Here is a 21,494-nt window from a genome sequence, read left to right on the forward strand (position 1 = left end):
CGATGTGAAATTAAATTTTGCTATTACTGATCTTCCACTAGTAGCTCATCTCATTTTGCTGCTTATGGCTCAATTTACTTGATTGTATTTCATTTGTTGCTAATAATGTGCTTTATTTTGCTTCAGTTCCTAAAATAATGTTTTGGTGTTGGACTTTCACTGCCTGATAAATGCAACTTTCCTTACTTCTGCTGAAATTTCCAACAAAATACTGCTTACACTCGCACACTCTGAATCCATACCATATATCCAAAAAAGCGACATGACCGAGAGCACAAAATATGAGAAATTCAGTTATCGAAGAATAAATCATGTGCTTCAAGGACAGTAGGCAAGGCGTCAAAAAGTATGTTCATCTACCAACAGGTGGCAACAGTGGTAGAATTTCTAATACAACTAAGTAGAATTTCTCAATTAATACAACTGGTAGAATTTCTAATACCACAGCTAAGGACCAAGAGCTTGAACAACCAATTAAACATATTAGCACTTTCAAGCTCCATCAAGTACAAAACAAACACATAAGGCAGATTTCAATAGAACTCATATCTCAAAACCAACATTTTCTTAGCGCAAGGTACAGCTTGTGCAAAGCTTTATCTAGAGGCAACCGTCCTGATGGCGTACGATGCCTAATGTATTTATACCTTGCTCATGGCCAAAGCTGGCAAGCTTGTCTGGCAAACTATACAGTTCAAGTTCTCACACATGCAGGTGGTATTATATGCAGGTAAACTGACAAGCTGGGTAATTATGTTTAATACGGTCTTGCCTTTATCAACAACGCCATTAAATCACATACGGTACTTTTTCTTTTTGCCATCCTGTTTTGAAATACCAAACTCAATGTGAATAAAAACAGCACATACTGATAATATGCCGAACAAGGTTCTTCAGAATGGCGAAGCATTCAGTAGATGCACCATCTCTCTCAGAAAATGCTTGCGTAACATTGGTGGCGCTATGGTAAATAGCAACAAACCTTCAGTGGAGATCCGAGTACAAGGGCTCCCTCTTATGTGTTCTGAAAGCTTTCAAGTTGTGAGAAATTGCTCTGAAACCAGCAGACACAGACACAGTGCCTACAGAGAAATACAGACAATGAACATCGCAAAAGTTTATTTCCAATCTTAAAATGATACTACCGCCGTTCTCTACAGCCCAAGTCAAACCCCCACAAAAAGTAAAAGAACCATGTACACGCAACTTAAAAAAAAAAAAAGTAAAAAGAAATGTGCTCGGAGAGCACAGCTCTCACTAAACAAGCTGCGGACCAGCCTCCAAGTCTAATGAGAAAGTATTTTTTTAACACTTTACATATGTGTGCAGTACAATGTGTGTAAGATGTGCGATGAAAAACACCACTGCACAGCCTGGGACATCTTAAGACCTACTAATTATTTCAACCTTACATCTGGTTAAACAGTCTTATAAAATAGAGACAGGTCATTGCATCTTTACACTAATAAAAAAGAAGAGGCTCATTATTTTAAACAAAACTACTATGAATTTAATAACTTCAGCTGAAGGAGATCACTCATATATAGATTAAAAACATAACAATGCTGCTTTCAAAGGAATATTTCATTAGGCTGCTGTGAGGCTCACGTCAAAAGAGGTAACAAACTGAGCCCACTGCAAGCCCTCTCTCCTCTGCATAAACATGCAACCACAGCAAAAAAGTAATGTCATTGCAGTATATGGCACTTACACACCCTCCATGAGCCGCACAATGTTGTGGGACAACAAGCAATGTTAGCCAACCAGCGGCCAAATTCACAACGTTGTTTGTGCACAAAGACTGTTTTCAACTGGCTAACACTTTTCAACATTGGCTACACTTGCCTCTTGGAATGATTTCTAGTGCACAAAGACCAAAACGACCAGGCCTCATGGTCCATCATGGCATTGAAAGATCTCTCATGCAGTGCTCATGCAAAAGGCACACAACTTTTTCTTTGTAAAATTACTTTTTTTTTTCTTTCGTTCTTTTCGTGACTCTAATGACATCTATTTGACAAAAAATTACGAACGTGTTAACGAGAAATTTGCACCGAAGAAAGAATACCGTTTTCTCTACCGCAAAGTTCAAACAGTTCAAACTCATGATGATAGATATCAAAAGCATCGCAGACTCTTAATAACTGGTTGCAAATGAATAGCAGTGTGGCCTAGTATCAGATATATACACTAATTAGTAATAATAATAAAAAAAGCTGTTGACATTGTTGCAGCTTGCCTGCAAAAACAGCGTTTTTAAACCTTTCGTACAGTTTGAGTACTAGACATTAAAACTTTTTTTTTTTCTTTTTCAAGCCTCCACTAGTTTGAACAAATGGGGGCTGACAGCACTTTCCAAAGGCATTACATGTTGAGAAATGTATCATGCATTTGAATCAACGCATTCCTCCAACGACGATTTTCCCCTCTCACTTGAGAAGAGAGGGCAACAAACATGTTTGAAAGCTTGTGACACCACAACAGCGCAGCAGTGACCGTGCTAACCGCAAAGAAGGGCACAAACTCTTCCTCGTATGCGCACAGCAAGACAATACAGCATCAACGCTGTGCTCCTACTCGATCCAGGTAACAGTGCATGACAAATAATGCCACCAGTGGATCTGTGTAGTTGCTGTGATAATGAAGCCGGAAAGGCAATGTCATAAAAAAAAACGTGTCCCAGACAGACTGGTAACTAATGCAAGGCTTGCACAGCAACACTGCTGTTCATTACGACACCACTGGTTTGCTTAAAGTGAATCCGGCCGGCGTTTTGCGTATTGGGACCTTGTTTCTGCACATGAAGTGTAGCGCCATGAAAGAGAACGATAACAAAACACTAAACAAAAGCCAGTGGCACATAACAGAGTGATACATAAAAATTTCGATGGCTTCGTTGTACCACTTCTGTGACCCTCGTGATAATGAGGTTAAAAGATTTGAACTATGATATTTGTTTTTCTTTTCTTTCAGAGTCAAAATTACTTTAACAATAAAAAAAAAAAAAAAAAAAAAAAACAAGCGGAAGAATAATCTGTAAATTTGTTACAGCTGACACGCAGTAGCACAGTAGTCGCTCCTTTTGATACCATAGCTCTGCTTTGTGCGTACGAGTTATTATAACAGGAAAAAGGACACCACCAACATAACGATGTGCCAGCTAACACTGCTGACACATGGTCACACATTAGTTGCTCTTCGCAGCATTGTGCCTACACTTGGTATAAAGCAGTTAACATTCTGCACCAGATTTCGTTTGTGCGTGTGAGTTAATATCATACGAAATAAAATAAGACACAAAAAGAGCTCTGCACCAGACAGTACAGCTAACAGACACCTAGTAAAATATGTCAAACAAAATACTTGTTCTTTGTAAAACTCATACAGTAAAATCTCGTTTAGTCAGCCTTCACGGAACCAGTAAGAATTTTCGAATTATCGAAAAGTTAACCAAGTTATCTATTGCCTAAAGGGTGCCAAAATTCATTTGCATCACAGCCCCTTTATCTAATCACTGTCTGGAATATGGCTGTCAACATGTATCAGACAGGAACTAGGAGACAGCAACTATACTGCTCAGTTTTGCCAAGTGCTTAGTTTTCTAGCAAAAGCTACACTAGACTAGCAGTTGCATATATCGCAGTGCCCTGCCGGAGCCATAACCGTGCCACTGCCGGGTCGGTCTCCTCTGTGGCGCCATGCGTGATGTCACTATGCAGCCTCACTGCGCGTGCAGCGAGCTCTCTCACACTGCACTGTCGTGCCTGGCTCCGCATGACCACCTGATTACCGTGTAACTGAGCATATAGGCCGCGACGCTGCGCTCGCTCGTCAAGTTCGCCATAGAAGAAGAGGCTGTTGGTGAGCGTACATAATCTGAACAGCACCAGCGTAGTCTACGAGAAGTGTCGAGGGACCCAGAAATCATCGCATGGTGCGGGGTCGTCCGTACAACGTACCAACAAGCAAGGAAGGCTAAGCGTGCGTCAGGGACTCCTAAAGAACGGGAAGAACATCTGGCTAAGCGATGATGTCAAGTCGCAGAGTGGCAAAGATGTCGATTCGTTTCAAAACTACGAGAAGAAGAACATGAAAATGCTGTGGGCGGTGAATCTGCAATCGTCCCACTTTCGCTACGTATATCCTGGCCTAGATGAGCTAAGCCGCTGCTGATTTTTTTGCACGCTGTCACGAATGTCGAAGAATTGCTCCAATCATGTGAGTGCCTCCGCAGCCCTCTTTGCAGCACAACGTCGTGGTGGTGGTGCCACTTCACAAATGGCTATGACGCAGTTAAATCCTCAAAACACGACGGTTTAGTGAACTCGAAGACTCGAAGAAAGTAGGAGGCACATAGATGCAAGAGAGAGAAAAATCAGTAGGCGTTAAAATGACACGATGCATTCCCAAAGCAACACCAAAAAGGACAGTAAAGCAGTGTCCAAAACGCCGCAGCTAGGCAGAGGGCACGCCCAACGGCAGCAGCACGATGCTGCAAATTTAACAGAAGTGAAACTGAAACCATGCTACTGGGTTATTTTTTGGTAATGGGGGACTGATTGCAGATCATCATCACGTCCGAGGAGCACGAGCACCACTGTTGCAAGCAGTTCAGCTTCAAGGAGGGCTATTTCGACAATCACTGGCTTTGCAGGACACACCTCAACATGATCACTGCGAGCCCACCCACGTTCGCCTTGAAGTCCATCTGAAGCCATAGAATCACGTGTGCGGGCCGGGACTGTGCTCACAGTTCGAATTATCTGAATTTCCAAATTACCGCAGGTCAAATTGACGAGATTTTACTGTAAAAAGCTCATAGTACCCCCAAGGTTAACAGTTTGCACCTGATTTTACTTGCGTAATTGAGTAATCATAATGTAATAATAATAAAAAGAACGCTAGAACAGTGATCCCACAGCAGATGCACCTAACCAGCATGCCGTCCTCTCTTGCCAAAGAGTTATTGACTGAAGCATCTGCGAGCAGGAGTGTTGCCTCTTGTTTTGTTGAATGTGGCCTTTGCAGCAGACGGGTGGGCCATCATATATAGTAAGGGTTGGGAGTCAGCTCTATTGTGCCCTCCCTTCACCCGGCCCTGCCTCATCTGCTGATGAGGATTGTGGAAAAGGGGTTGGGTCCCTTGCGGGTTCCACTGTCCGGCTGGGCGGAGCCTGAAAGAGAGCCCCCCCACACAACGAAAGCTTGGTTATGCAACAACAGGCACAAAATGAACAAATAAGCAAGCAAGAACAACTAAAATAATGAACAGAAAAAAATCTGCTCCCATGTCACAGCAGGAACTGTTACTAGTGTTAGTAAGCTTAAAGAAGTAGTATTAGAAGACATAAGAGTTTAAGAGGCATTTGCATGACACAATGTCTGTTATAGTATCAGCCTATCATGTCGAACGACCGATGGGTTGACATAACAGTGTCCTTTCTTGAACACTAGTTGGGAGTTTAGAGAGACTAAGTGTGGTGCTTAAAGTGCAAAGCGCACCAAATTAGTGACGGATGCAAATTAAGAAATTTGCATCCGAAGCCTCGCTGTGTAAAAGGCTGGAATGCGAAAGAAGAGCTAGTGGATAAAAAAAAATATCTTAGGGGGGAGGGGGTGAAGGTTTATCTACAACAGGCTGCTAAAAGAAGGAATGAGGACCCTCTACAGAGGCCCCAGGCAGAGAACAAGCAGGGCAGGACTGCACGGCAGGGGAGGAAGCGTACCTGCAACGGGCTTGCCACACTTCAGCCACTCGTCCTGGCTGATGCGGCTGTCGTCGTTCTCGTCGCAAAAGCGCAGGAAGTTGCGCCAGCACTTGCGCAGTTTTTTCCTGCCCCCATACTTGAGGAAACTGGCCCAGCCACGTCGGAACTGCTTCCACTCTTTCCGCTCCAACACCTGCAAGAGGTGAAGGCATTACAAAGGCATCGCAGTGCCTGGGATTACAAACACTGTGCCATGTATGATAAACTGAAATAAACCTCAACCTGTTTGCTTAGAGATATCGCTAAAGTTGAAATGTTTTCAAGTTGTGAAATAAACTCTAGTAACCACACCTGCCTTTCCTCTATGGATAGAGGTAGCATCTCAGTTGTGGTGACAGCCATGGCTGCTGCCACCCTTATTACATCAATGCAACCGGGTTCTCAGAGCTTGCAAGCTCCTCCCCGTAGGCTTCCTTTTTTTTTCTGCTGCGTTGCTACATAACTCTCTTTTTATATGCTTAATTTACACAGCAAAATTCACATCACTTGAGGTCCCTTAATGAAGTTACAGGTACCATCTCTTAAACAGGTTTTTTTGTTTCCTCTAGAAACCTAGTGGTTAAAACAGCTTTAAAGTGGTCAGTCCGTTCCTAGAGCCATTCTGAGTGAATTTCACCATTTTTAAGCATTAGCCACATGCACGTAGCTTTAGACCTATAAAGTGTTAAGTATGTCTTGAAATTTCTAGTCCTCGTAACATTAAATTACCATTTTTTTTATATCTAAGAACTTTACTGAGAGAAACAAATTATGTGTACAAACACTGTTTGGACCGGTAACCCGGAAGGTTAATACAAAGATCACTCTCAGGTTCAGCCAAAGAGGATTAAAAGTCGAAAGAATCAATGATGATGATGTACATGCACGTTTAAGTCACAAAGCCGAGCAAAAAATGCAGAAGCAGCCAGCTACCACAGATGCATTTATAGTAAAAGGCCACAAAAGGTATATTACGATGCCTTGGAGAATGTAGTTTGCTTTACCTGGTTGTGGTTGACGTCCAGGGTAGAGAATTTCCAGCGCAATACATCGTCTCCTGCAGCGCCCGCACCAGCTGGGCTGCAAGAACAACAGCATTCGTGTACTTGCACAGCTTAAGCCCCTTTCGTGACAATTTATGCAGGGCAGAACACAGTGAAAAAACAACAAAAAAAAACTCTACATGCGCAATGCAAGCTGAAGCCAGGATGCCATGTGCTGTGATGTGAAAGCAATCAAATGAGCATATAACATTGTAAAATCAAGATTTATGACCGTCTACTGGAGCCTAGCATCGAAAAAGCAGGCACGAAAAATATGCTGTTAATCATAATCATCATCAGCCTGATTATGCCCACTGCAGGGCGAAGGCCTCTCCCATATTTCTCCACTTAACCCGGTTCTGTGCTAGCTGCATCCACTTGACCCCTGCGAACTTTATAATCTCATCCACCCACCTAACTTTCTGCCGCCCCCTGCTGTTAATGAATGCACTTAAACCTTTTATTTAACATAAATTTACAGCAAAAGATTCAATCATTTTCAAGCATATAAGCGTTTCTGATAAAAGAATGCTGCAGAATCCTGCTAACTCAAAGCCCATAACGCTACGTAAAATAGAAAAATTAAACAGTTTTCCAAAAGACCTGAAATCAAGGCAAAGCAAAAAAAAAAAAAAAAAGGCAGGAAAAAACATAATTCAACTGCTTGCGGCACTTAAAATCATTACCACCGCACTAAACGAAGCTACGGCTGATACTGAACAATTAATTGCCGCTGCAGAGGGAGCTTGCTTCAATTTGTGGTAGCCGCATATCTGTCAGCCGTCGGAAATTTACCCACACTGGGTTTGACCTCTGCAGAGGGTGGTAGTATATCACGCTCAATGTAAGGCCTGTTTCACATGATGAGATTTTCGCCCTGCGACGCTGCGATTCTCGTCCGTCTAGCTGCAGAGCGAGCGTCGCTCGGGCCGTGGAGGAGTTTCCAACGGGTTGGAATTCAGTTGCAGCATCGGCGTGGTCGTTCTGCGACTGACCAATGAGGAGCAGAGGAGCGTCGCGACGTCATGTGACGTATGGTGACGTGCAACGGGCTGGCATGCCCAGTATCGAAGCGTAGCGCGCGCCCCAATGAGACAACCCTATTTTCACGTCCGAGTGGTTTCATTCGGCACAACAACGCGCTTTTTGTAAGCTGAAAGACTACCCATTTTCATGAATACGTACGAATTAACGCTTAGAATCTAAAAATACATCTGAGTATATAAACCAAACACGTTCTGCGTATGTGTTTTCCACAAAACATAAAACAACTCTGAGGGTATCTCTCACCGAATTCGCACGCGGGTTCGCTCCATGTGAAAGCGCTACGCGAAATCGCACTGCGGCCTAACGCGGCTACAGCCGAAGCTCATCGCTGTCAGGTGCATTCATGTCTGGCGTCCTTGGTGCATGTAAGTGTGGCGGCCAAGGTAGGTCGAATATGCCAAAGTTAGCGGCGTCAAGCAACTCGGAAGCACACAAGATAGTTGTAGGGTTGAAAAGGTGTGACGAGAAGAGTACACATGTGGTTTGTCCAGCGAATCCAGACGCAGCGCAGTGCATTATGCATAAAGATTAGCACGCGATGTGCACTGAGCATGAAATAGAAACTAAGCTTTTTGTCGGCACCAGTGCATTCTGGGTGCGTGCAATGACCACTGCTGTCTCTGCGTAGGTGGTTCCACATATCACAGACATTTTGAATAATCAGCATTTCTCTGTTTCGATTTTACGACTGGGTGCTCACCTTGTGTGGCAGATTCCTTCACAACTGTCTGACCTACTTCGACCCTGTATGTTTTGTAGCAGTCCCTGTGCCATACTACAATTCGGGACATCCTTTGTTTTTAATGATTTTTCTTAGTTTTAACTTTTTTTTTTTTTTGCATGATGGTTTGAGGGGTTTAAAGTCCCAAAGCGACTCAGGTTATAAGAGACGAGAAGTTATCTCCAAAGTGTAGAAATGTTTATGGGAACCACGTCGCAAGAATCCAACGCATAAAAATGCAGTGACCGTTTGAATGTTTACCCAGCCTTTTTCCACATTTTGCAAACTTTGCGCAAGCTTCTCACAAGATGGTTTGGTTTGATTCGTACAGTTTAACGTCCCAAAGCGACTCAGGCTATGAGAGACGGCGTAGTGGAGGGCTATGGAAATGTCGTCCACCTGGGGTTCTTTAACGTGCACTGACATCGCACATCACACGAGTGCCTTGCTTTTCATCTCCATCGAAAAGCAACCGCCATGGCCACAATGCCACCCCGCATCTTTGGGCACAGCAGCCGAGCACCATAACCACTGCGCCACTACGGCGGGTTCAGGAGAGCGTTTTAAAGACACTTGTGACCACAACTCGTTTCAGAGATTACGACAGTCAGCAATTGAAATCGAAACTCCATGATAAGATATTCAATTAAAAGCATTTAGCTACCGCAAGTGCATTCTGCATCATGACACCACTTCAAAGAAGAAGTCACACATACACATACCCCCTCGCAAACATTTTGGTGTCTCCACTTAGCAATTTATGCGCATGGGCCTTTTGCTTCGGGACAAATTTGACGCAGCCATGAAGAGCCAGAGCAGCAATTTTAATGGAGAACAATAAACTGCACGCAGCTGTCTCCAGTGTTTCTTTAAAAGCTTCGCGATACTGGGTTACTAGCCGAATGCTACCGACTGTGTTAAAGCTGGATGTTTTTGCAATTTGCAGCCAGCTTGGCCATTCATGTATATACTATTAATATACATCCCAGGCCTTTGAATTAACAGAAATATTAAGGTTGCTGGCTCCGATTATTCTGCGAAATACACATTACCTCAGAAATTCTACAAAGTTTCTGGGGTTAATGCAGTTTGAACTAGAGGGGTTTTACTGCAAGCAGCTTAGGACAACAAGTGCCTTACAGCAAAGCGGAATGCAACGGTTACGTATGCCAAGAATACCTATCCCTCATCTGCATCCAGCTTCGAGCAAATGGGTGTGTGAGTGTGTGTCCACATCTCTATGCTGACACACACACGCAGAGAGGGGGGGAGGAGTTCTGCTCAAGTATACGGCCAAGTCAGGTACTGGGCAAGTCCGCAGGTTTCAGACACTACATGAACGAACCTCGCATCTGTGCCCTACCTGGAAGTAGCTTGCTGCTGCTCCTTCTCAAAGCTGTGCAGCAACGCCGTCAGAAAAAGCTGCTTCTTCCGGAAGGGACAGCCTGCACAAAGCAAGCTTCTTCTTCACCGCTCAGCGCACCACTCACTAGTGACAAAGCAAGACTGCGCCACAATGACTGTGCAGGCCTAAGCGACACATAGCAGGTCATGTATACATTAAATACTAAGTATTCATCCCCCTCCCCGCAAAAAATTATAAAACATGCCAACACAAAGGGATAAAGCACATAACAGACAATATATACACAAATTTCCACTTTGCAAGAAAATTTTGGCAAACCTTTTTTAGATGCCGTTTACCCCTCCCTTCCTTTTCCCACGAAAGGGCGACCCTGTTTCACCATTAATTAACCTGGTTCTTACAATAAGGAATCAAAGTGCCATACAAACATCCTTAACCTCCGACCCTGTTATAACTGAATTCAGCTCAGGTTATGATTATGATGCTCAAATTATGATGCACTAGACTCCCTTTAAGAGGAACTTGAAAAGACCCAAAAATTTGTTCGTCTGATCATAAGTAACTTTTGAAAAGGTATATGAGCATGCTAGGTGCGTGCAAGTAGTTACATGAAAACAATCAATAAAACAGTCTTACAGAAAGAAAATAATTACAAATCGAGTATGTAATGCACTATGCATGCAGTAAGCTGAAGACTGACAGCATGAAACCAGCTCATGTTATCCTATTCGAAATGCCATTGTTTGACCTCTATCAGGACCAATATAACATAAAAAATTTAAAAATAGTGCCACTGATAAAGTGCAGATGTGCTGGCAGTGCTTAATAATAGCACCATGTCCAAGTGCACTTGATAACAAAAATAAACATGTTAGGCTGTGGACACTTGGGCAAAGAAACTGGATAAAAAATTAATTGAAATCGAATAGTACACTAAAGTGGACAGCCTTTGCTGAATTCTGACCACTTCGGGCATTTTAACCATGCAGCCCAATCTCGAACGTCACACAGTCATTTAAGTCGAATCAAGACATTATCTAAGCAATAAATGTCAACGGTAGGCCGTTGCATTTCATTGTGACAGTTCAGTGTGAGACAGACACTCAAGTTTAAAATTTCACCAAGTCGACGACACACCAGTCTGGCTACGTGCAAGAAGTTTACTTTTATATAAAATACACTGCATTCAAAACAAACTATACTGTATACATAAAAAGTATATTGTATTACAACAAACAAGCACACATCTGTGCTGGTAGGCGCTAGCCCGAACCATCCCGGGCCTGCCCCTGCTTTCACCTCCAGTCATATGATGTTTTTACTTCACCCCTTAATGCTGGTTTAAAGTCTTGATACAGTATCAGCCACGCAATGTACAGGGTTATCCACTTGTTTAACCAAGACATGAATCAAAGCTGATGCCAAGCGTCAGACCACAAATAACACCACCTTGAGGTTGTTATGCACCAGTTACACATTGGTTACGTTTGCAGCCTGGTCTGATGCAATGGCATTCTACACGCCGGCTACAAGCCCGCATTTCACGTTACGTTTTGTTATCCATACTTATCTTTTCGTTGCACTTCAAAAAATATAACTGCGAAAGCGCTTCGGGGTCTTTGAGACAAAGCCGGGACCAAAGAAGGAGCAGCCACTCGCCTTTAAAGGTGTCGCCGAGCAGCCGCGCACAGTCGGGCCGAGCTGTGGACGTCGTTCCGCGTAGAGGCCGCCCAGTCTTCACACTCACACACCAGCACAGGCCCCCGTAGCACTGTGCTGGCACATACGTACGGCCGTCTGGCTGGCACTCAGGCACGTAGACCCGAGGCGCGTCACGCTGCGCCTCCTGTGCCTGCCGCCGCGCAACGCCGCAGTCCACCGCTGTGCCCACGGGCCAAGGACCACCTGTCACGGCATTTAATGACAATGCGCTTGTTTATTAACCACCATGGGTGAGTACAGGCATGAAGTGCTTTGCAGCTTTAGACAAACCTAATTGTACCATTCACTCTGGTGTTTTACAGCATTAGCTGTCAACACCTTGTCCACAGCAAGACGTCTTCAAGACGTTTTGCGTACACAACAAGATGTCTTTATCAGTGTCATCATCATAAGTCATCAGTCACACAACTCATTCTTAGACAAACCTAGTTGTACCATTCACTCAGTGGTGTTTAACAGCGTTAGCTGTTACCACTTTGTGCACAACAAGACATCTTCAAGACTCTTGCGTTTACACAACAAGATGTCTTCGTGTCATCAAAGTCATCAGTCACACAACTCATTCTCTTACACATGACCATAATCTCCTCTCACAATACTCCCTTAAAGGGCCATTGTCCAGGGAAGGCCCTTTTAAACAAAGGAGCCCAGTGTTTCGATCAGGTACCGGAGATAGTCTGTGCAAAATGCTACAGTGACACGCGCGCCGCAAAGCATCGAAAATACAATTCAAAGCTCTCCCATGCTCTCCTTTGGGAAGCCAGCCTCCCTGCTTCCTGCGCTGGCCCGACGGGCCACGATAATGACGTACGTATCGGGAACGATGTCCATTGGTCCGTCTCGCTGACTGACGGGAGAAGGATGGGTGTCTACCGCTCGCAGCGCGCTTTTCCCTCGCCACGGCCAGACTGAATCCAGCGGCGCGCGCTCCCTCAACCGTTTTTTTTTTTTTCGCGCTCGCGGAGAGCCACGCCCCACCTCCCGCCAAACGCGGAGGAGGAAGAGGAATTTGTATTGCGGAGGCTAGACGACCTCGGGCAGGAGAGTGAAAAACCTTTGCAAGGGAACGGAAGGAGAGAGGCATGACAGAATCGGGTGATTGCGGTGGCTGTAACTGTGTTATTAGTTACTCTTTTCAAAAACATTTTGCGGCCTTGCGTTCTAGGGGCGAAGTCCCACAGTCACCGGGGAAGAAAATATTTTCGACCGGGGGGTGGACAGTGGGCCTTTAAGGGTAACGGAAGAGAAAAACTTAACAGTGTTGAATGCGTGGAAGCTGCAGGTAAATCACGCCAAGTTATTTGGCACGGGTGTTCAAAAAATAATGACATAATAGCTGAACAAAGCTATTTCAGCACTCAGGCTTCTACACAGCGACAAGTTGGGAGCCTGATGATGACACCACCATCGTCGGGCTCCCAACGTTACATTTCCAAAGCCGAAACGGTTCCCCTAACAAACAAAATTAATTCCGCCCAAGATAAAGGCCGCGAAATGTTGTCTGGTAGCATCGGACAATATGAAAAACGGTACGGGCAAAAGAAGTTAGAATCTCACCGCCCAGTATTCCAACATTGGTCTAATGTCATGAGGACAAGCCTAAGTGACATTAATTTACCAATTATATATATGTCCCCTCTTGAAATGGCAGCGCATAGCCACTTGCTGATCTTAACCCACAAGTTTGATGCATTCTAATGCTTGTACTTCGTCGAATTCTCAAAAAAGTGTTCCAGGTTCCCTTTAACAGCTGATGCTGAAGTTTAGTGTCCATCTATGCAGGTACCCCCCAAGCAATAAGCGATAGAAAAAAAGATTAGGAACAGTGATTTACACTGTATGTGGATAATGCGACAACATTAAAATCTGAAGTCCGCACTCAGCCTGCTACTTGTTCTTCGTCACTGGCACACGCTTCATGAACTCACACTGTGCAGCAGCTGATATTTCATGTTGAGCAACTATACCTTCTCCAATGCAACTGTCCATCCTAAAAGCTGAGCACCAGTGTTGCTCTGTAACTGTGGAACAGCAGTTTGTCGATGACTGTAACAGGCAGCAAGTCTAAGCAATCCATGAGCTGTGTTTTGCTAAAGAATGGCACCCTTAAAACTTCAATGAAATGAGGAAAGGGCGAGATCAATGGCAAGAAGTGGCAAGAGATGTGGCTGCTTGCTCAGCATTCTATGCGAGGACGTATTGTGTGTCCTGTAAATATGACGCCCTGTTCGTGATACAGTTACACCTGGTACGTGACTGCGCGCTCACCTGGATCCTGGGTCTCCTGGCTGTCCTCGTCCTCGGGTGGTGGGAGCTCTGGCCGCAGGGCCCCAGCCAGGACGGCCGCCGCGTCCACGCTGCCCGGCTCTGAGTTCAACGACATGAACACGCGCAGGGAAACCACTGCGTTCCCCTCACATGCCGCACGGGCGCCCCCCCATGCATCACCACAGACCCCCCGTGCAGGGCCGGACCAAGGAAAGGAAGAAGGGAGGGAGAAGGGGAAAGAGACGTCCGCTGTTTGCTTGGACAGAGGTCTCAGGAAGAGTAGGGACAGTGAAATGTCAGCTTCTGTCTAATGCAATGACATGCACGGACATTCAGACAACAAAATACGGATACAAACCTTAACATGGAGGAGAAGATAAAAACACAGGCAGTGCTTGGACACGATCAAACAAACAAACACTTTTTTTGCGTGTGCGCATAATGAATCATTTACCGTGAACTTTCAGCAATCACCAACAAGACACCGTTTACTCAATTTCTCCAACCAAGCACAGTCAACAGAAGCATAGCATCAACCAGAGAATGAATAATTATTCCATTCTCAGCCTTTTATGATGCACGGTCTCACTGCTCTGATGTAGAGTCAATGCCACGTCAGGCCAAAATTTCTTTGCGCTAGCACTCTTCTACCTTAAAAAGCTGAGCCTCTTACATTACTTGTCGTGAGCACGATTTCGCTATAGCAAACAGAAATCCAGCAAGAAAAGGAGAGATTGCAAAAAAGAAAATTAAACTGGACTAAAGACACTTGTAAGTGGGATAAGGTGATTGTTTCAGGCTCTTCAGCTTACTTGACACATAGTAAAATAAGTGCTCTGTTTCCAACTGTCCTCTCTCTGGAAGACATTACTCACTGTAGCATGCTTGCATGCCTAATTTAGGGGCCCGACGCACCTGTGTTATAACGAACAAATTTTCTGGTACCTTCAAGAGCCTACTTAAACTACATCGCTACGAAAAGAAGAAATGTAAGCCGTTCTGTGGAAAAGAGCTTCTGATAAGAATCTGGATGGCACTAAGAAATACAGTAAAATTCGATCAATTCACAAATTTGGATAATTCGAACTAGCAGCGCAGTCCTGGCCAATGCCACGCAAGTCTGTGGCATCAGACGCTCATTAATTCAAACATAGGTTCCAATCAATTCAGAGGAGAGACTGCATTGAGATGGAACCCACGCAGCCAGTGATCACCAAAATAGGCCTCCCAGAACCTGAACTGCGTAAGACAGTGCTGCCCATGCACTTTGAACGTACTATTGCAGGCAGAACAACAATCAACTTTTGCAGCGTCCAGCTCAACGCTTTGTTTTTACTTTCTTTCACTTCATGCCATCCCTCGGCTGCGACTTGGCACAAGCATCGGCCAGTCCCGCTGTTCTGGATGCTGTTCGGTGCGCCACTAGGCGTCCTTTTATTTTCCGATGGCGTCCCGCTCTTCTAACGCCTATGCATATATGTATCCCTCGCGTGCATTCACACACAGCTTTCACTACTATAAAACTGCACACTGTACATGCATAGTTTCACTCCACTGCGCGCTTGCCCATGACGGTTTGCCATGCTGACTGTGCCGTGAACATCTTCAAAACGCTGTTTTGTGAAGAGGCGTCCGTGCTACTGTGTCGCACCACGAAAAGAGCAGCAGAGGCCTTTACAATTTTGGAGCGCTTGAAACATTCAAGACAGTGAGCGCAAAGCAAACCATTTGATGAAACTGAGAAAAACTATCATTCTCTCTTAGATTTCATCTCGAACGCAGACAACCATCATACAGGTGTTCACTAGATAAATTAACATGATGCAAAAGTGTTTCAGACCCTTTTGATAACTGAACTTCTGGTTATTTCGAATGCTTTCTTCTAGTCCCCTAAAAGCCAAATTAAAGAGGTTTTAATGTAGCATTCTGTTTCATTCAAAGACCCATTCCTAATGCGGCAAAAGAAACTAGTATATATAAACCTCATTAAGCTAGAATGTGTCCCAATTACCCCAGATGCCACCATGCAGCCTCTTATCCAGGGAAACAGACCTGTCTCACGGGCTCTATCATTTCATCAATGCATCATTACTCCATTTCCTTGCAACAGTGGCTATAGTCTTTTCAGCTACCACAGATGTAGGTGCATAATATGCAACTGCAAAATCTTCCTGGCTCCTTTTTTTGGGGGACACTTGCATGTAATTCTCCACATATACAAACAGAAAAACCAATAAACGCTTGCAACTAAAGGCACATTGAGAGCATTCACAATGCTGAAAACCTATGGCTGCCCCACAGCTCAGATTGGCAGGTATTACGACCTCCACAGAAACCATAAGCACCACAGACCTAAACTTTCGGGCCCTTGCATGAATTCACTTGTAAATTTTTTTGTGACAATAATAACGTGAACTTAAAGTGGGCGGGTTAATTAACTTTCGGGTTCTTGTATGATTTCACTTGTAAATTTTTTTGTGACATTAATAAAGTGAACTTAAAGTGGGCGGGTTAATTAACTTTCGGGCTCTTGTATGTATGCACTTGTAAAATTTCTTGCGGCATTAAAAAGTGAACTTAAAGTGGGTGAGTTAGTTTGACAATGATGGAACTGCACAGGGTCACAGGTAGAAGCACATGTGCTGGCTACGTAAACAGTGCATCCCTGCTGCGCATCCCAGTTTGCCAATAATAATATGATTTATTTACTGACCTCAAATTGTCTTATTTAATTTTGGCGTCATAAATGCTTTCAATGTCAAAATAAGCATTTAGATATAGAATATTAACATAAAAATTTTATTTGGACTCTGAACGCAATATCTGCAAGTTTTTGGGGTGCTATTCTAAATTCTTTACATCTTGAAGGTAGGTTTTGGGTGGATACATCAGTGCTGTCATCCTCAGCATTGCTGTCCTGGTCACCCAAAAAATGTGCTGAAAAGTTGCTTTCACTGCTAACCTATCAGCATGATCTCATCCCATCAACGAGGACATCTACGATTTCTTCATTAAAAAGATCGTGTTTTCTCGTAGCTGCAGTGATGAACACGCGCGCCAGGAAACAGTCCACTAAAATATCCAAAAAAAAAAAAAAATGCAAAGCAAAAATAGTTTGAGAAAGGGGGATAAATGCTGCCAAGAATCGGAAAGGCATCAAACATTTGTCCAACAATCCGTCTTAGCAAGTCATCTAGGAAGAGAAAAAAAAAAGCTATTAAAAGTAACAAACCATAGTTTCAAGATCCCTAAGAGTGTGCCCAATGGTACCCGGAACAATTCTCAGATAGATGTAAACTATATCGGAATAAGGCAGATCTTACGCATACGGTATGGACATGTCCAGAAATCGAAGATGTATAGCTCAAGAGACCGAAAAGGTATAATTTTGGGACACTCTACTGTTAAGCTCGAACCCCGAGATTCAGCTAGGTTTAAGTAGGATTAAGTGCATGCGGCTTCATCCGGCCCTGCGTGCATGCGAGGGGAAGGTGCTTACTGTCCACACGCAGGGGACTCCCCTGAAGGCAGTGCAGCCACTCGGAGCGCGACAGCAGCCGGTCCCGGTTGGTGTCGCAGTATCGAGCCAGTCCGCGGGCGCACGCCTGTGGCTCCACGATGCGGCGGGCTAGGCGCCGCAAGTCCCGCACCTCGTGCAGCTGCAGGAAGCCGTCGTTGTCCAGGTCCAGCTCGGAGAACTTCCACTCCAGCACTGCCGACACTCCACCGCCTGCACATGCCACGTTGGATGTAGAGAACTACAGAAATCTTCCAGAAACCTTTTGGACCTAAACGAGTGCTCACCAAACAGCAAGCTTCTATATTTTGTTAGTTAGCTGTAAAAGAATCTGACCTACCCTCGACATCAGCTATAGGGTAGCATGCTAATGAAAGATGCTTTAGACAACGAGTACAAGAAGGCAGTACCTGAAGCATTACCAGCAGGGGGTTTGGGCAACCTGTCAAACTCCTTCTGGAAAATTGCAACCAAGTTCTGGTTGAATCGGCCACGGTCAACACTTGAGCAACCTGCAAGAGATAGAAGTAGCCACAAGTTCTCAACAATCACACAGGACTGCTTCAGCTATAACAGAGTGGCCAATTTAAGAGTATGATTTAAGAGTATGAGAGAGACATCTCCGCACTGATTGCACTCACTTCTCAGTAGCTGGTTGTGGATCTGCTATCAGCACAGAACAATTTCATAACAGAATCTGGGCTGCTTCTTGCCCTACCTGTCTTGGCCTGGCCCTGATGAGAAGCCCTGCGCTGGAATGACCCCTGTCGCCGTGTGGTGCAGTTAGGCTTCTGCAGGTGCTTGGAGGTCCCCGCCAGGGGCCGGCCCTGGTCATCCACACACCAACAGTACCCCGTCAAGTGATGGCATTGGACCCGCTCAAAGCCGCCGTCTGGAGCGCACTCCGGCACAAATGAGCCGGGCTGCTGCTGCTTGCGCTGGAGCAGGCAGCGCGCTGCTGTTGCGGCTTGCGTCGGCTCGGAGCACGGCCCCACATGGCTCAATTCCAAAGAGTGTGCCTCACACTGGGCACGCTCGAAATCACACCGTGTGGCATACGTGCGACCATCTGAGCCGCAAACAGGCTCTCCTCCAGAACATGCCTGTGTCGACGGCGGGCACCCCTCGTTCTGTTTAAATATTAAAAAAAAAAGTTAAATATTCTATTTTAGAAGAACAATGACAACCGCCATATTTGGAGACTCTATTCAAAGGCTGAATTCGGCAAAACCTAAAGAAACTCTGAAGCAAGACACAAAAATCTATATGCCCCCTGTAGCCATTAATGCTTCCTATGAACTAGTGGCCTGCAGTGCGTGAACACCACATATTGACAGTTGGACCACAGAAGTGACAAGTGTACGGGATCCAATGAGAATGCACTAATGGTTTATATGGCTATGGTGACGAGAATGCCGTCCTTCCGGTTTGGAGGCATGCATGGCTTTGAGTCACAGTATAGTCAGAAAACATTCTTTTACCATAACTGTGATCACATGGCACAGAACTGCTGTAACTGTTACCACGTTTATTGGGGCAGAAACTCGACACTTCTTGTCTGTGCAACTGATGCACAAATGGTCTTTCAAAAACAAGAATGGTGGCTTTTTAAATAGAGTATTGTCACTATCCCCGGAACAGACCCCGGAACAGAAGCAACATAATACGAAAAATTTATTTGCACACCATCAAACAGTACTAAGCTACAGGCTAAGCTATTTCATGCCCACAACTAAGATGCTATATTTAGTTTTTTCTGTAATAATGCTACTAACACTGAAATTACAGAATGTCGGGACCAAAGTCTCAAAAAGCTATTTCCTTCGAATAAGGTTAGTCACAGACAGCCAAGAATGAAGAGTATAAGGAAAACAATTTTTTTTACACACATAGCTGTTGAGAAGCTGTACAGTAAACTTACGTCCTCAATGTAGTAACCCCTCGAGTATGTCACTTCAATACCTATTCCAGAGCTTGTGGAGTTGACAGCTTAAGCATAAGGCTTAGCACTAATATAATGCAATGAAATAGCTCGCAAGCTTGACTGCTTTCTGTAACATGACTGAGATCTTCCCAGACTCTTCGCATAGCAAACTATATTGCAACGGTCAAGCTGAGGCAACAATCCAATAAGAACGGCCCTTATGAATATATATATATTTTTTCAGTTGAAGTCCGTTGCAATGCACCAGACATGCAGTTGAAAGCGCTTTTTAAAATTGCAAGGATTTTAGGAGAAAAAATACAAAGAAACTAAAACTGCGACCACAGCCACAAACATAGGCTTTTTGCTTTGTTGTGCGAAACTGAGTGGAACGAACTTTCTCGACAAGTTCCCCAGCTTTTTCTAGCAACTTCTACATGCTAACTTTAATACATACATCCAAAGGCAGGAACTACAAAAAAAAATAAAAAAAGAAAGAAAGAAAAGTAGAAGGCATGTGCAAGTTAGGAATACCTGTGTTCCAAGGAGTCAATCTCAATCAGATCTTTCCTGCACCTTCACTAAGGTGGGCAGGAAGTAAAACTAAAGACAATAAGGAAAAGACAACTGTGCAGATGATGCCATAGAATGAATACCAGAGACTGATCCGGAACATCATTTTTATGGCCTTCAGGTCTGATTCGTGTTTTCATCAACTATATGTATGAGATTAGGCAGACAATACCAGTCACGAAAGTTTGTATACCGGCATGCAAAGCTGCACTAATCACTGCTATTATGAATATCGTAATATTCCTGCCATACAATTATGCCAAAGAACCTGCAATTTTAATATATTGCAGAGCAGATTGAGTGCTTATTTTGAAAGTTACTATACCTTAAATCAAATACCATGTACATGGTTGACATACAACCAAAAGCCAACAATAAGCCTGTATTACAACCTGTAAATAACACCGAAAATAACAGCAGAGAAAAAAAAAAAAAGAAAACTATGCTGAGAGCGAGATAGTTTCAGATAATTGATACCATATCTAGTAATTCAATGACAGATGTTACGGCCTTTTAATTAACTATGTATGCTGAATTTAATGCATTCTTAGCTTTCTGTCGTACCCATATGCATAAACATGATTCACTTTGCGAAGCGACAGAACAAGCTTCTCGGAATCACGCACAGCAACAAAGAGCACATTAACAGTGCAAATGACGAGAGAGAGTTTAGGGACAAGGCCACTGCTAATATGTGAGCTTGATGTCCAAACAATGTGGCCAAGAAGCACGCATCTGAGTTCCTGGACGTTGCCAAATGCTACAATATTCAAGGTAATATACACCACGGGCCCGCACAACGAGAACGCATTCAGCACGCGCGCCAGACGGCCGTGGCGCCTTAATTACTCACAGACGGACACCGACACCTCGCGTTTTCTAGCGCTGACGCTAATTGTTTACACATGTGCTCAACGTAGCACCACGTACTTCACTGGTCAAGTGGTTGCCTCTCCCCTTGTTCACGATCGTGAAATAAACTAAAGGAAAGCAAATAGGTGGCGGAGGGGGGGTAAGTTGCATGCACTGGCTAGAAGCATTTCTTTTTTTCTTTTTTCCACCGCTGACCGCTCACGGCCGAGGCTCATACATGCACAAAACAGAGCGATGCACAGGAATCGCGTTCAACCACCTGCGAGTCCGAAACCCCTTTCGAACGACTCTTCACTCTCTTTATCAGCTGCCTTCACCCGCGACGTCACCGATGCCAGAGCCGCCAGAGAGGAAATGACAAGTGCTGCGATGAGAGCGGAGCAGCACCCAAAGCACGAAGCGCGCCGCGGCAACACACACACACACGCTCACTGTACAGTAGACAAACACAGACATGCACACGGGAGACACGCAGTCTCGCTAAACGCAGGTGCCAGTCAGCACGTGCGCGCGTTTGTTTTGCGTGCACGAAAGAGGCCAGGTGTCGCTCCCCGCGTCTCACCTGGAGAGTCGGACCCGCAGCTGCAGCGAGGGCGAGCGCGACGGCAGCAAACGCAGCGAGCAGGGCCATAATGCCCCACTGCGCGCACATCCATCCGCCGCCGAAGGCCGTCGAAGTCCTGCGCCCCAGGA

The 21,494-nt window shown here is 44.7% G+C and overlaps 1 protein-coding gene across 2 annotated transcripts; it reads right to left on the minus strand.

The window, feature by feature from the left end:
* Positions 1–1,102: 1,102 nt before the first annotated feature.
* Positions 1,103–21,487, minus strand: LOC146176435 (SPARC-related modular calcium-binding protein 1-like). 2 transcript variants are annotated; one of them, XM_084582772.1, is made up of 10 exons: positions 21,364–21,487; positions 18,150–18,561; positions 17,842–17,943; positions 17,414–17,644; positions 13,915–14,013; positions 11,584–11,829; positions 9,922–10,003; positions 6,752–6,827; positions 5,727–5,901; positions 1,103–5,174 (listed from the first exon to the last, which is right to left on the minus strand). In XM_084582772.1, the coding sequence occupies exons 1-10, from the start codon at positions 21,451–21,453 to the stop codon at positions 5,104–5,106; spliced, it is 1,584 nt and encodes a 527-aa protein (XP_084438898.1). In that variant the 5' UTR covers positions 21,454–21,487; the 3' UTR covers positions 1,103–5,103. The 2 variants fall into 2 exon arrangements, with proteins under 2 accessions (XP_084438898.1, XP_084438897.1); XM_084582771.1 differs by having other exon boundaries at positions 13,915–14,049.
* Between the last annotated feature and the right edge of the window lie 7 nt (positions 21,488–21,494).

Source organism: Amblyomma maculatum, chromosome 10, assembly GCF_055883805.1.
Source record: "Amblyomma maculatum isolate TAMU_Amacu chromosome 10, ASM5588380v1, whole genome shotgun sequence".
Lineage (NCBI taxonomy): Eukaryota > Metazoa > Arthropoda > Arachnida > Ixodida > Ixodidae > Amblyomma > Amblyomma maculatum.